At 47.2% G+C, this 12,471-nt stretch overlaps 1 protein-coding gene across 7 annotated transcripts in view; it reads left to right on the top strand.

Annotated features, from left to right (window-relative positions):
• DGKD (diacylglycerol kinase delta) overlaps positions 1-12,471 on the top strand; it is a 98,153-nt gene that overhangs the window by 27,839 nt on the left and 57,843 nt on the right. Inside the window, exon 1 of one of the 7 annotated variants that reach the window (XM_073877009.1) lies at positions 7,473-7,632. The exons of the other annotated variants lie outside the window; for them this stretch is intronic. Within the exon in view, the coding sequence (XP_073733110.1) occupies positions 7,606-7,632 (27 nt within the window). The 5' untranslated portion in view covers positions 7,473-7,605. Of the gene's footprint in view, positions 1-7,472; positions 7,633-12,471 lie in introns of those variants that run through there. 7 annotated transcript variants of the gene reach the window in all.

Genomic DNA, 12,471 nt, shown 5'->3' with positions numbered 1-12,471 from the left:
GGGTGGCTCAGTTGGTTAAGCAACTGCCTTCAGCTCAGGTCATGATCCTGGAGTCCTGGGATCGAGTCCCACATCGGGCTCCCTGCTCAGCGGGGAGTCTGCTTCTCCCTCTGACCCTCTCCCCTCTCATGCTCTCTCTCTATCTCATTCTCTCTCTCAAATAAATAAAATCTTTAAAAAAAAAAAAAAGAATATGTTTCATTTTTTGCTGCAAAAAAATAAGAATATAATGGATTTTGTGACCTTGGAAGACAACTTATTAATTCTCGTAGTTTTTTTGTAGATTCCTCAGAAATTTCTATATGAACAGTCGTATCATCTGTAAATAGGGAAAGCTGTACTTCTTTCTTACCCAGATGCCTTATATTTCTTTTTCTTGTTTCATTGCAAAAGCTAGGACTGCTGGTATAATGTTGAATAGAAGTAGTGAAAGCAGGAATATTTTCATTTGTTCTGATCTTAGTAGGAAACAGTTCAGCTTTTTACTATTGAGTATGATGTTAGCTGTAGGCTTTTTGTAGGTACCCTTTATCAGTTTGAGGATTTTCTTATTTGCTGAGAGTGTTTATTATGAATGGGTATTGAATGTTGTCAGATGCTTTTCTGCATCTACTGAAGTGATCATATGTTCGTTTTCCCTTAATTTTGTTAAAGGGCAAGTGAAACTGATTTTCAAGTGTTAAACCAACTTTGTAGTCTTTTTTTTTTCTTTAAAGATTTATTTATTTATTTATTTATTTGACAGGGAGAGAGAGACAGCGAGAGCAGGAACACAAGCAGGGGTAGTGGGAGAGGGAGAAGCAGGCTTCCTCCTGAGCAGGGAGCCCAATGTGGGGCTTGATCCCAGGACCTCAGGATCATGACCTGAGCTGAAGGCAGACGCTTAATGACTGAGCCACCCAGGCGCCCCAAACCAACCTTGTATTCTTGAGACAAACCTTATTTCCTCATATTATCCTTTTTATTTATTGTTAAATTCAACTTGCTGTTATTTTGTTAGGGATTTTTGCATCTGTATCCATGAGATACTGATCTGTAATTTTCTCTTTCCTTTTACCTTTGTTGGGTTTTGGTACTCAGGTTAAGCTGGCTTTATAAAACATATAAACTAGCATCATAACAGAAGGGGGGATATAATTGCTCCCCCCTCTGTTTTTTTTTTTTGATACAATTTGGTGTTATTTCTTTCTTAAATTCTTGTTAGAATTTACAACAGTGAACTTGGTGTGGAGTTTTCTTTTTGGGAAGATTTTTGATAATACCTTTTTACATTTTCTATCATAAATTAAAACTTTTTGAGCCTTTTTTTTTTTAAGTAGGATCCACATCTAGCATGAAGCCCAACGCGGGGCTCAAACTCACAACCCTGAGATCAAGACCTGAGCTGAGATCAAGAGTCGGATGCCCAACTGACTGAGCCACCCGGGCAGCCGCATAAGTTAAATGTTTTGGTGGATATAGGCTATTTAGGTTTTCTCTTTCTTATGTCAACGTTAACATTATATGCATCCTTTCTTTCCCCGCTGATTTCTGTTTGTTGGAGGGCGGGGTGTAAGCTTTACGAGAAAAGGGATGTCCTGGGGTATATTGACTCACTGTCTATTCCAGCACCCCAGAGCCATGTCAGGCACAAAGTAGGCATTCTGTAAATATCTGTTGGGTTAACTGGCTCGTTGTTGCTGTGTGTCTGTCACTTGGCATCTCTGGGAAGCTTTCCTGTCTTCTCCATCCACATGTGACTGTGTCAGAGCTGTGTCATGATGAAGGGAGGTGGCTCCCGAGTCACGCCAGCCGGCCTCAGCCAGCCCACATGCCATGCCCTCCCACGGTGGCTGTTCAAGTATACCCGGTGATGCGTCCACAGTCCTGGTAGACAGACCCTCTGAGTGTGGACTTGCCAGGGGAAAAGAATATTTTCAACCCTTTTTCTGTTTTGGTTTTTTAAAATGTTAAATCCTGTGGTTGGAATGACTTCTTTTCAGTTTTGAAATATACTTGAAATACCAGAGGAATACAGGAAGCTTGGTCAGAGGAAAGGGATAAATTGTTTAGAGTTAGGAAGGGGGGTTATACATGGGGCAAGATTATCCCAAAAGGTGGTTGACCTTGTGTGTGATTTACCTGCCTTCCTGGGAATGTGGTCTGAGATATCCTTTCCTGGATCGCTTTCAAATGATCTCTGTGGACCAAGTACATTAGTCACTTGGGGAATTAGAAAGGACGGTGTAATTTGGACTGGGCATCTCTGAGAGGACATGACTCTGTTCGGGTCCCTGGCATTTAGAGGGGCCTAGTGCCCCCTCCCTCCTTTGCGTCTCAGTGGCTGGGTCTTTGCACCTCCATCAGCTGCAGAGGTTGGGCGTGGGAGCTGAGAACAACAGCTGTGCCCCTCATGGTCATGTCTCCTTCCTGAGCCCCTGCTGGCACTCAGCAGCTCCCCCAGACCACATGGGTCAGACACTCCCTCCCTCAAGGAGGGAGCTCCACAGGCCACATCATGCCCTGGAGGTGACCAGTTGGCCAACTGTCTTCTGGCCCCTGCCCTGCCTCCTACAGCGGCGTGGCCTTGGGGAGTCACCTGTCCTCTCTGGATATCTGTTTCCTAACACGTGACACAGGGTTGGGGCACATGGTCGTCCAGTCATAGGCGTGTGTGTGAGTCTGTGACCTCGGCGTCTGGCTGAACCTCAGCAGGGCCACGGGACAACGGTGAGTTGTGAGGAGCAAGGGCTCACGCACAGCGTCTTTGTCCCCTCCCCCCCTCCCCCTTTCCATCACAGCCATCAGATGTGAAACCTTCATAGTGTTGGTAAGATGTCTGGAGCCGGTTTCCTCAGAGTTGGTCCTGGAGGGCAGGAGATGGCTGCCTGGCACGGTGGGTGGCCCGGGAGGGGAGGGACGTGGGGACACACAGGAAGAGGTGGACAGGACCCCGCCTCCAGTGCTGCTGCTGGCGTCGTGCTTTGTCGGGAGCAGGGCTTGAGCACGCGCTCGCACACGTCGCTGTGTGGCCTCCGTGTGGGGGCATGGTCTTTTCCCAGACAGCCTGGCCCCCGACTGAATTACAGGGAAGTGGGAGATAATGGGACTCCTCAGTGTGCGGGGTAAACCACCTGGAGATGTTCCCTGCGGGGTGGGGACAGGGTGTCGAGGGGGGTTACGCTCAAGGCTACATCATTGTGGTATGTTCCATGGTCACAAGGGTTTTCACCCTGAATTGCTCAGTGAGTGACCCTTCGTGTAAGTGGGACGGGTTCCATTCTGTGAGAGTTCATTGAGCACGTGCTACCTGCCAGGCGCCCGGGGGTTCCTCTGGGAACAGAACGGAGACCCTCCTTGTGGGGCCAGAGGCAGAAGGGACAAGGTGCAAATTCCATCTTTTTTTGTAACACATTACATTTAACCCCTCCACATCAAATTCTCTTTATGCTCTTCCTGAGATATATGTGAGCAGTGGTTTATATATCCGAGATAGCAGCAAACTTCTTCTACAGAGGGCCGGATATTTTAGGCTTTGTGAGCTACAGGGGTCTCTCTGGCCGTAAGTAGCAGTCGGAGATAATATGTAAATAAACAGGGATGGCTGTGCCCCCATACAACTTTCTTTAAAGAGGAGGTGGCAGGCTGTAGAGTTATGTCCTCAGATTTGATTTTCAGTGTTATTATTTCAACCTTACTGTTAGTTTTTTAAATCAAGCTCCCTTGGTGTTGCTGCCCATTTGAGTTGAGGGTTTTCGCTTCTAGTTAACAGAGAAATCAAGTTATTGACCTGGAAGAGAAAGAAGATTCCATTTCTGTGCCTCCATCTGCGATGTTGAGGGTGGTGTCTCAAGGTTAGATTTGGGATGTTGAACAGGAAACACAGGTAACGGTGGTTCAAATAAGGTAGAGGTTTGTTTCTCTCTCTCTCCTCGAAAAGACCAGGGGCAGCAGTCTGGGGCTGGTGTGGAGCCCCGCGGTCGGCAGAGACCCAGCTTCCACTCTGATGGTCCCCGCATGGGGCTAGATGCCGGCTGCAGGAGCCGCAGGGAGGAGGCTGGCTGGGGCCGCCTGCGCTGTTCTGTCTTTTCAAAGAGCTTTCCTGGGAGCTCCCCGGGTGCTGTCCCTGAGCTTCAGGGGCGGTTGGAAAATGTGCTGGTAGCCAGGCTGAGCAGGAGGCTACCCGGAACAGCAGGGCCATTCTGGAAGGTAGAAAGGGAAGATGCTAATTGCATAGGCAGCTGGTAGTTTTTTTGTCCCAGGTGTTGAGTTTGTAGGTTAAAAAAAAAAAAAAGAAAGAAAAAGGCAGAGATGTATTTTAAAACACTTTACTTTAGACTATATGGAAAATACAGAAAACCAAAAGAAAAAGAGAAAAACTATGCAGTCTCACCACCTGAGATGTCATCTTCCAGTTTTCCGTGCTGTGTGTCCTGCCCTTTCAATCTCTTGTTTTGTTTTATGCAGTGATGTGAAGTAAATGTGCCCTTTCCGAAATTCTTTGTAAACCTTGTTTTCCCCTAGTGTGGTGTTTGTCTCTCTTCTGGCTGCATCGACTGTTGTCTGGTAGGTAGTCCCTGGTTTACTTAGGCACTGGAAGTATTGGAGTGCAAACATCCTTGAGATAAGCTCTTCAGTCAAGGTGTGCACAAGACTTTGTCCTGAGGGCCGACGCCTGGCAAGTCAGCAGATACACATGTTCTTTGCTCTGGGAAGTCTCAACTGCCTGATCAGCTTGACCTTCAGTGATCAGAAAAGTGTATGGCTGACCTTGGGCTCTAGAGGATGCTTCTGTCTCTTCTCTTCCTACCTCATACTTGTTGACTGTAATGTTACTGTAGATGGACTTGGCTTTGTGCAGATTTGGCATCAAATAATCCCAGAGAAAAACAGATGGATTGTGACAGCATGGAAGCAGCCAGATTTAAGACGGTCGAAGCGTTCCTATCACGTTCCCTCCATCTCCGCATCCCTTCAAGACCCACTGCCAGGGTACTTTTCATTTAGATTCCATTATCACCAGGATAACAATGACCCTAGTGCTTGAGCTAACGACTTGGAGTCAGTTTTTCCCTCTGTGCGGTAGCCATGAGGCAGATGCAGTCACAACCCTTTCTGCGGCTCCGTTTCTCTCACAAGTGCACTGGCCCAGCCCCTGAATGGGGCCATCCCTTGCCAGGGCGTGGCCAGCCCAGGAGGAGCACAGCCCTGGACTTGGGGCCTTCGGGCTCTGCCTGGGAACTGCTTATTGTATCTTAGATCTTTGTGCATTTTGCTAGTCTAACTCAGCCACAGACTCCCATCCGTCAAGCTGCTTCACTTTTTTAAAAGGTAAAGTTCTGGGGCGCCTGGGTGGCTCAGTCGGATGAGTGTCCGACTCTTGATTTCAGCTCAGGTCATGATCTTGGGATTGTGAGATCAAGCTCGGGCTTGATCTCGGGCTCTGGGCTCAGCAGGGAGTCTGCTTGAGATTTTCTCTTTCCCTCTCCCTCTGCACCTCTGCTCCCCACTCTCTCTCTCAAATAAAGAATCTTTAAAAAAAAATTAAAAGGTAAAGTTCTGTATTCACTGTAGTATTTCCTTATGTACTTTAAAAATGTGTACTTTTATTGCTGTTGTTTCAAATGCTTGGTTACAAAGTTGCAAGGGTTTTGAGTGTCTGCCCCAGCTCATCCTTTCCCATGAGACTGCTTATTTTCATTCTGAATGTGAAACTTTGCAGCAACTCAAAAACCGCATTGTAGCAAAACACCTGTAATGTTTTATTCATGCTAAGATTGGTGTGTTACTCACTTTTTTATACAAAGAACATGTAAAAAACACTCAAAAGTCTTATCGTTGAGATTCTAGATAGAGACACTATTATAGAGACCTGTGGTTCTCAGACGTGGGAGAGAACAGGGTTGGGGACGTGGGATTTGCCACTTGGACAGAGGACATTTGGCAGTTGGAGACACTTTGGTTGACATATGGGGGCTGGAGTGGGTGGGGTCCATGCTTTGTGTCCAGGAATGCTGCTCAACATCCTATAGTGTTGTAGGGGACAGCAAAGAATTACTTGGCCGAAAATGTCAATAGTGCCAAGGTTGAAAAACTCTGATACAGGCAAATAGTTTTGTAGGTGTTTTCCTATGAATATCAGTAAATAGTATAACAGTGGGATGATTTATACATACTAATTTGTAACCTGCTTTTAAAATGCATTATATTATGGGGGCACCTGGGTGGCTTAGTCAGTTGAGCACCTGACTCTTGATCTCAGCTCAGGTCATGATCTCAGGGTTGTGAGTTCAAAACCTGTGTTGGGCTCCACGTTGGGTATGGAGCCTACATAAAACAAACAAAAAAAACATAAAATAATGCATTATATCATGAACATCTGTGTCCATGAATACATGCTCGCATTGCACTTGTAAAACTTGGCTGTATGGTATTCCATTGTGTGCTTTGGAGATTTAGGTTCTTTAGAGCACTTTGCTGTTGGAGGCACGTGATGTTTTGCCTTCTGTGTGTGTCAGCTTCTCGTTTCCTGCCTGCTGTGGGGGGGGAGATGTGGTGTGGGGCACCACCTCCACACCTGGGGTGCTCTTTGTTGGCATTCCCCCTCCTTCCCCTACCAGGGGCTGTCTGCCTCCAGCACCCTGCTCAGGGCCACCTATAATCTCTGAGGTTTTCCACACGTTGAGCACATTTCAAAGGTTAATAAAGCACTGTAGAAATACTGAATAGATGAATTAACCCCAAATATTTTTGTCACATTTCAGTTTTAGGCATAACTTTTCCATTTTTGCTTCATCTTGCTTTTTCTCCCTTTTTAAAAATCTGTCCTCTGATAGATTACAGGTGATTTTGGCCTCTGGCCCAGTTGGCTTTGCCTCCTACCTGAGTGTCCTGTGTTCCTGGGGACTGGTCACCTCGGGAGGGTTGGGAGCTGGGGTGGGGCGGAGGGTGCTTATCCTGTGTGCTCTGGGCCCCTGGGCAGGTGGGATCATTGCGAGGGTGGGGATCCCCTTTGGCCTTCGAAGCTGTCCCGAGATTGGAGATAAGCACAGCTTTAGAGAGAAGTGCCCTGGGCGCCTCTGGGGGTTGGGCCGTATGCTGCGGGGGGCCTGGGGAGGTCTGGCCCTGCATTCTGGGGTTGCTTTCGCCCAGGGACCTCCTTGTTTGTACGGTGCTATTTTTGTGTTTGGTATTGCCCTCCGTGAGGAAGTCTGTTGCCTACGCACATCCCAGCTGTTTTGAATAGTACGGGTCTCAGGGGGCTTCAAGGTAGGGATCTGTGTGTGGCGAATCCAGTGTTTTGGGCCGCATCAGAACAGCAGGATGTGAGTAACAGGAAGTGACAGAAATTACCAAACGCGCCAGATACTTATTCTTGGCCACCTTTCCGAGTCCCGCAGGCTGGGGAGCTATATTTAGCACGGTATTTCCAGGTTCCTAATCCTGCCCGGACACTGTCCCTTTGCTCCTCGTTTGGTCAGTGACTGAACTTTGAGGTGCTGATTTGTTACTCCATTGTCTCTGGCCTCCTTCGCTGATCCACAGGGTCTTGTACATCGATTTTAAAACTCGTCTTTTGTTTTTGCTGGGCCACTTCAGTTCTGATCCACTTTGAGCAGGTGGAAAATGTTCTGCAAGAGGGGAGAGCGACAGGTAAGAGTCCCAGGTGTTGGTGGGCAGTGAGGCTGTGGGAAGCCGTGGGGGAAAGCAGTTGAAATGTAAGGACTTCAAATGAAGTGAGTGGAAGGAACTGAAGATTACTCTAAGCAGCTCTAGAAGGGTTGATTTTTGTCTTGGTATTTCTTAGAGGTGGAAGGCTGGGATTTTTAAAGCCACAGGCATGGCGATATGACTTCCCCCACATGCTAGAAACATCTTTGGTCCCCACCTGGTCAGACAGAAAGCCTGCAGGTCAGATAAACTTCCCTGTGATGAATTTCCATTGTGAACTTTGTCACAGGAGAGATTTCACCCCACCATCCCCAAGACAAGCGCTGTGGAGCCAGGAGCTAGTCTGTTCAGGTGGAGCACTCGCTCCTTACGTGAAGCACTGTAGACAAGTGATTTTCTCCCAGTGGTGCTGGATAGTACTTTCGGCAGCTGCTGACCAGATGCCCACCTGGGCTGCTCAGTGTCCCCCGTGCCCTGCTGTCCGCGGTGCCCGTGCACTGCTGTGTCCACTCTGCCCTGTGCTGGCCTGCTGCAGGGCAGTGGGGGATGGCGCTGCCACTAGCAGCAGTCATGGCCTACCTCCGACACCTCAGAATGACCCCGAGGGACAGGTGCTGATACCCATTTTGGGGATTAAAAAACCGGGCCCAGAGATAGGTCATTTGCACCAGTGGCTCTCTGATGTCTCTGTCCTAAGCACTGTGCTGTCCTGCCCCTGTCTGCCGCACGCCATGCACCCTCACCGAGACTTACCGAGCCGGCTTGTCCTTCAGACGCAGGACGTGTATCTCTGTGTGCTTTGAGAATCCTCAAAAAGGAAGTTTCTGTAGTTTGATATTCACTTCCAGTGGCTGCCCCCCTAATGATTCACGGAAAGGGGTGGGTTGGAGAGGTTTCTTTGTTGGTCTCTAAAAGCTTCCTTCTGAGCAGTCCAGCCAGTCCCTTCCCCTTCCTCCCTTCATAAGCCATTAGCCTTACTTTCTTTCACACACTCAGCCAGTTCTTTAGCGTGTGGGAATCTACTCTAGGATGAGAAATTGGAGAGGCAAATCAGGGATAGTTTGTGTCTGCCGTGAAATGCACAGTAGCCAGCAGACGCAGCTGGGTATGCGGCAGCCAGGGCAGCCCCTGGAGGAGGGCAGTATATGGGTGAGTGAATGTGTGCTTGAGCACCACACCACGTGTTACCAGCAGAATCCATCTGCAGGCATGGTTTCAGGCTGACCCATTCCCTTCTCGAAGGCTAGACTATAAACTATAAGTACTATGAATTATACCTCCTGCGCAAATGTATTTTCATCTATATACATACAGTAAACTATAAACTATAAATATAGGACATACTGTGTGTGTCTCAAGCTCTGACTTGGGTATTTTAGCATATTTTTATGCCAAAATCTTTAACATTTTAAAAATTATTAAATATTTCAGGCATTCAAAAAGTAGCATGATGAACAACTGTGTACCCTTCCCAGCCTGAGAACAGAACAGCGTGGATATACTTGAAGTCCTTTGTATTCTGGGTCCTACCCACCCCTCTTGCCCTCCCTCTCCAGAGTCACCCCAGTTCTGAGTTTGGTGTTTATCGTTTGCTTGCATTTTTTTTTAATCCTTTCTCTTCTCCCATATGTAGGTATAAACAACATAGAGGAGTATTTGGCCAGGTTTACAGTTTTGAGTAAATGGTGTCATATCATACATCTGCAAATTGCTTTTCTCACTCACCATTGTGTTTCCAAGATTTATCTGTGTGGATACGTCTGTCTTGGGTTAAGTGGTTCAAGGTTAAAAATGACTGATTCCTGATTCCTGGAATTAGATCAGAATTTCTGGGGAGTGGGGCATGAACCTCAGAACTTTTTACAAGTACAGCCCTTGTTGAAGGATCACAGGGCTTGGTTGGTAGTTTGTGGCTTACATAGTGGTCCAGTGTCCAGAGTGTCCCGCTGTTGACCATGTCTTCCCAGCTTTGGCCATTATAAACAGCACTACCGTTCTTATACCCACCTTCCTGGGCACATGGGCACGAGTTTTTCTAGAGTGTGTTTCTAAGGGTAGAATTGTCAGGTGTGAACATCTTCAGCATGATGAAATATTGTGGGATTGCTGTCTAAAACTTAATTTTTTTTAAGAGATTTTATTTATTTATTTGAGAGAGAATGAGAGATAGAGAGCACGAGAGGGAAGAAGGTCAGAGGGAGAAGCAGACTCCCTGCTCAGCAGGGAGCCCGATGTGGGACTCGATCCCGGGACTCCAGGATCGTGACCTGAGCCGAAGGTAGTCGCTTAACCGAACTGAGCCACCCAGGCGTCCCAAGAATGATGCTTTTTAAACCTAAATCAGATGTCGGCCTTCTGCTCAAAAGCACCACGGCTCCCCATTTCACTTGGCGTAAAGGCCAAAGTGCTTTTTTTTTTTTTTTTTAAGATTTTATTTATTTATTTGAGAGAGAGAATGAGAGATAAGAGAACACTAGAGGGAAGAGGGTCAGAGGGAGAAGCAGACTCCCTGCTGAGCAGGGAGCCCAATGTGGGACTCGATCCTGGGATTCCAGGATCATGACCTGAGCCGAAGGCTGTTGCTTAACCAACTGAGCCACCCAGGCGCTCAAAGGCCAAAGTTCTTAGTGGTGCCTGCATGATACTCTGTGGCCTGTTGCTTCTCCAAGTTCATCCCAGGCTCCTCTCCCCTGGTTCACTTGGCTCTAGTCACCAGTTGTGCTCCTGCTTCAGGCTGTGGGCCCATCCCTTCCTTTCCATGTCCTTCCAGTCTTTTCCAATGACCCTGACCTTCTTTTTCTGATCTCTCTTTTTTCCATAGACTTGTCACCGGTCACTACTCTCCATACTATGTAATTTACTTTATGGTAGTATTTAGTATTCATTTCCTGTCTACATTTTTTTTTAAAGATTTATTTATTTATTTATTAGAGAATGAGAGACAGAGAGCACGAGAGGGAAGAGGGTCAGAGGGAGAAGCAGACTCCCCGCTGAGCAGGGAGCCCGATGCGGGACTCGATCCTGGGACTCCAGGATCATGACCTGAGCCGAAGGCAGTCGCTTAACCAACTGAGCCACCCAGGCACCCTCCTGTCTACATTTGAATGAAAGCTCCATGGGAGCAGGGGTCTTGTCTGTTTGTTCAGGTGAAAGCTGCTTGAATTTACTTCTGAGAAGAAAGGAAGAATTTGGAGCCCAAACGTGAGGGTTGAGCGTGGGAGAGGAGGTGAAGCTGGCCTGTGGGGGGACCGTTGGCAGAAGGACACATCTAAATGTGGGAGCAGGACCCCAGGGGACCTGTCTGGTTGGCTGCGGGATCTGTGGGTCTGGAGCTGGGGGGCAGCTTGTTTTGCACGTGTTTCGGGTCTATCCTGAGTGCACCTGCAGTTGGGGTGGGGCTGCTGGGATCAGCCCACCCAGGAAGTGTGGTGCCTGACATCCTCCCTTCTCGTGGCTGACACGAAATGCAGCTTCATTGATTTTTCAAGCACTGTTGTGCGTAGAAATGAGTCCTGCCATTTCCGGTGCTCTCTCGTGCAGGCTCGAGTACCAGGCCACGTGTCACAGCCGGATAACAGAGCTCTGTGACCCTCTTGTGTGCTTGCTTGGACTCAGGCGTATGGAGAGGACTTGATTGGGATTTCTTGGGGAATGTGCACCAGAGGTGTGTCCACATATTTCCTTGGCAGGCCAAATGTTTAGTGAGTTTGCACTACCTACAAATGATTTTAACAAGATATGATTATACTTTTAATTTGTGCCAAGGGAGACCATAGATGCCCTTGTCCTTAAGAAATACCACATTGTTCTGGAGTTACTCCCTATTTTCCCAATTTAAACATATTAGATATAGAAAGTTGATTGTGGTTACTTATGTTTAATTAAGCCTTTTGAGATCATTGTAGATTCACATGGAGTTGAAATAATAGATCCTTTGTGTTCTCTACCCAGTCTCCACCAGTGGTAATGTTTTGGGAAGCTGTAGTACAACATCACAACCAGGATGTTGACATTGATACAGTCAAGAACCAGAATGTTTCCATCTCAACAAGGATCCCTGGGTTGCTTTTTATAGCCACACCCACTCCCTTCTTTAACTCCGGCAACCACTAATCTGTTCATTTCTGTAATTTTGTCATCTCAAGAATGCTGTATAAATGGGAACATACAGTATATAACCTTTGGGGATGGGCTTTTTTCATTCAGCATAACTCCCTGGAGCTCCACCCAGGTTGTTGTTATGTGTATGATAGTTGTTGCTTTTTCTTCCTGAGTAATATTCCATGGAATGGGTGTGCCACGGTGTGTTCAGTCATTTACCACTAAAGGACACCTGGGTTGTTTCCTGTTTTTGGTGATTGCAGATAAAGCTGTTATGAACATTCATGGACAGGTTTTTGTGTGAACACAAGTCTTCATTTCTTTGGGATAAATGCCCAGGAATGGAATTGCTGGGTCTTATGGTAGCTGCATGTTTGGTTCTTTAAGAAATTGCCCAACAAACTGTTTGGCAGAGTGGCTGTACGATTTTACATGCCCACCAACAATGTGAGCTAGTTTCTCCACATCCTCTCCAGCATTTGGTGTTGTCACTGTTTCTTATTTTAAGCCATTTAGTAGGTGTATAGTAATAATGCATTGTGATTTAATCAGCATTTCCTTACTGGCTAATGAGGTGGAATGCCTCTCGCTGTGCTTAGTTGCCTCCGTATATCCCCTGACACCACTGGGGTGTGGCCTGCAGGGATGGACGTTTCTACTTGGTCTTCTCTGGACACTACGCAGTGGGGTGCTGGAGCGCCTCATTTCTGCCTGGCACAG

This window comes from Callorhinus ursinus, unplaced genomic scaffold (assembly GCF_003265705.2).
Source record: "Callorhinus ursinus isolate GAN/ISIS: 27379988/994484 unplaced genomic scaffold, GSC_fseal_2.0 scaffold2, whole genome shotgun sequence".
Classification (NCBI taxonomy): Eukaryota; Metazoa; Chordata; class Mammalia; order Carnivora; family Otariidae; genus Callorhinus; species Callorhinus ursinus.
Note: the sequence above shows the minus strand (reverse complement) of the source record. Positions and strands in the feature narration are given on the sequence as shown.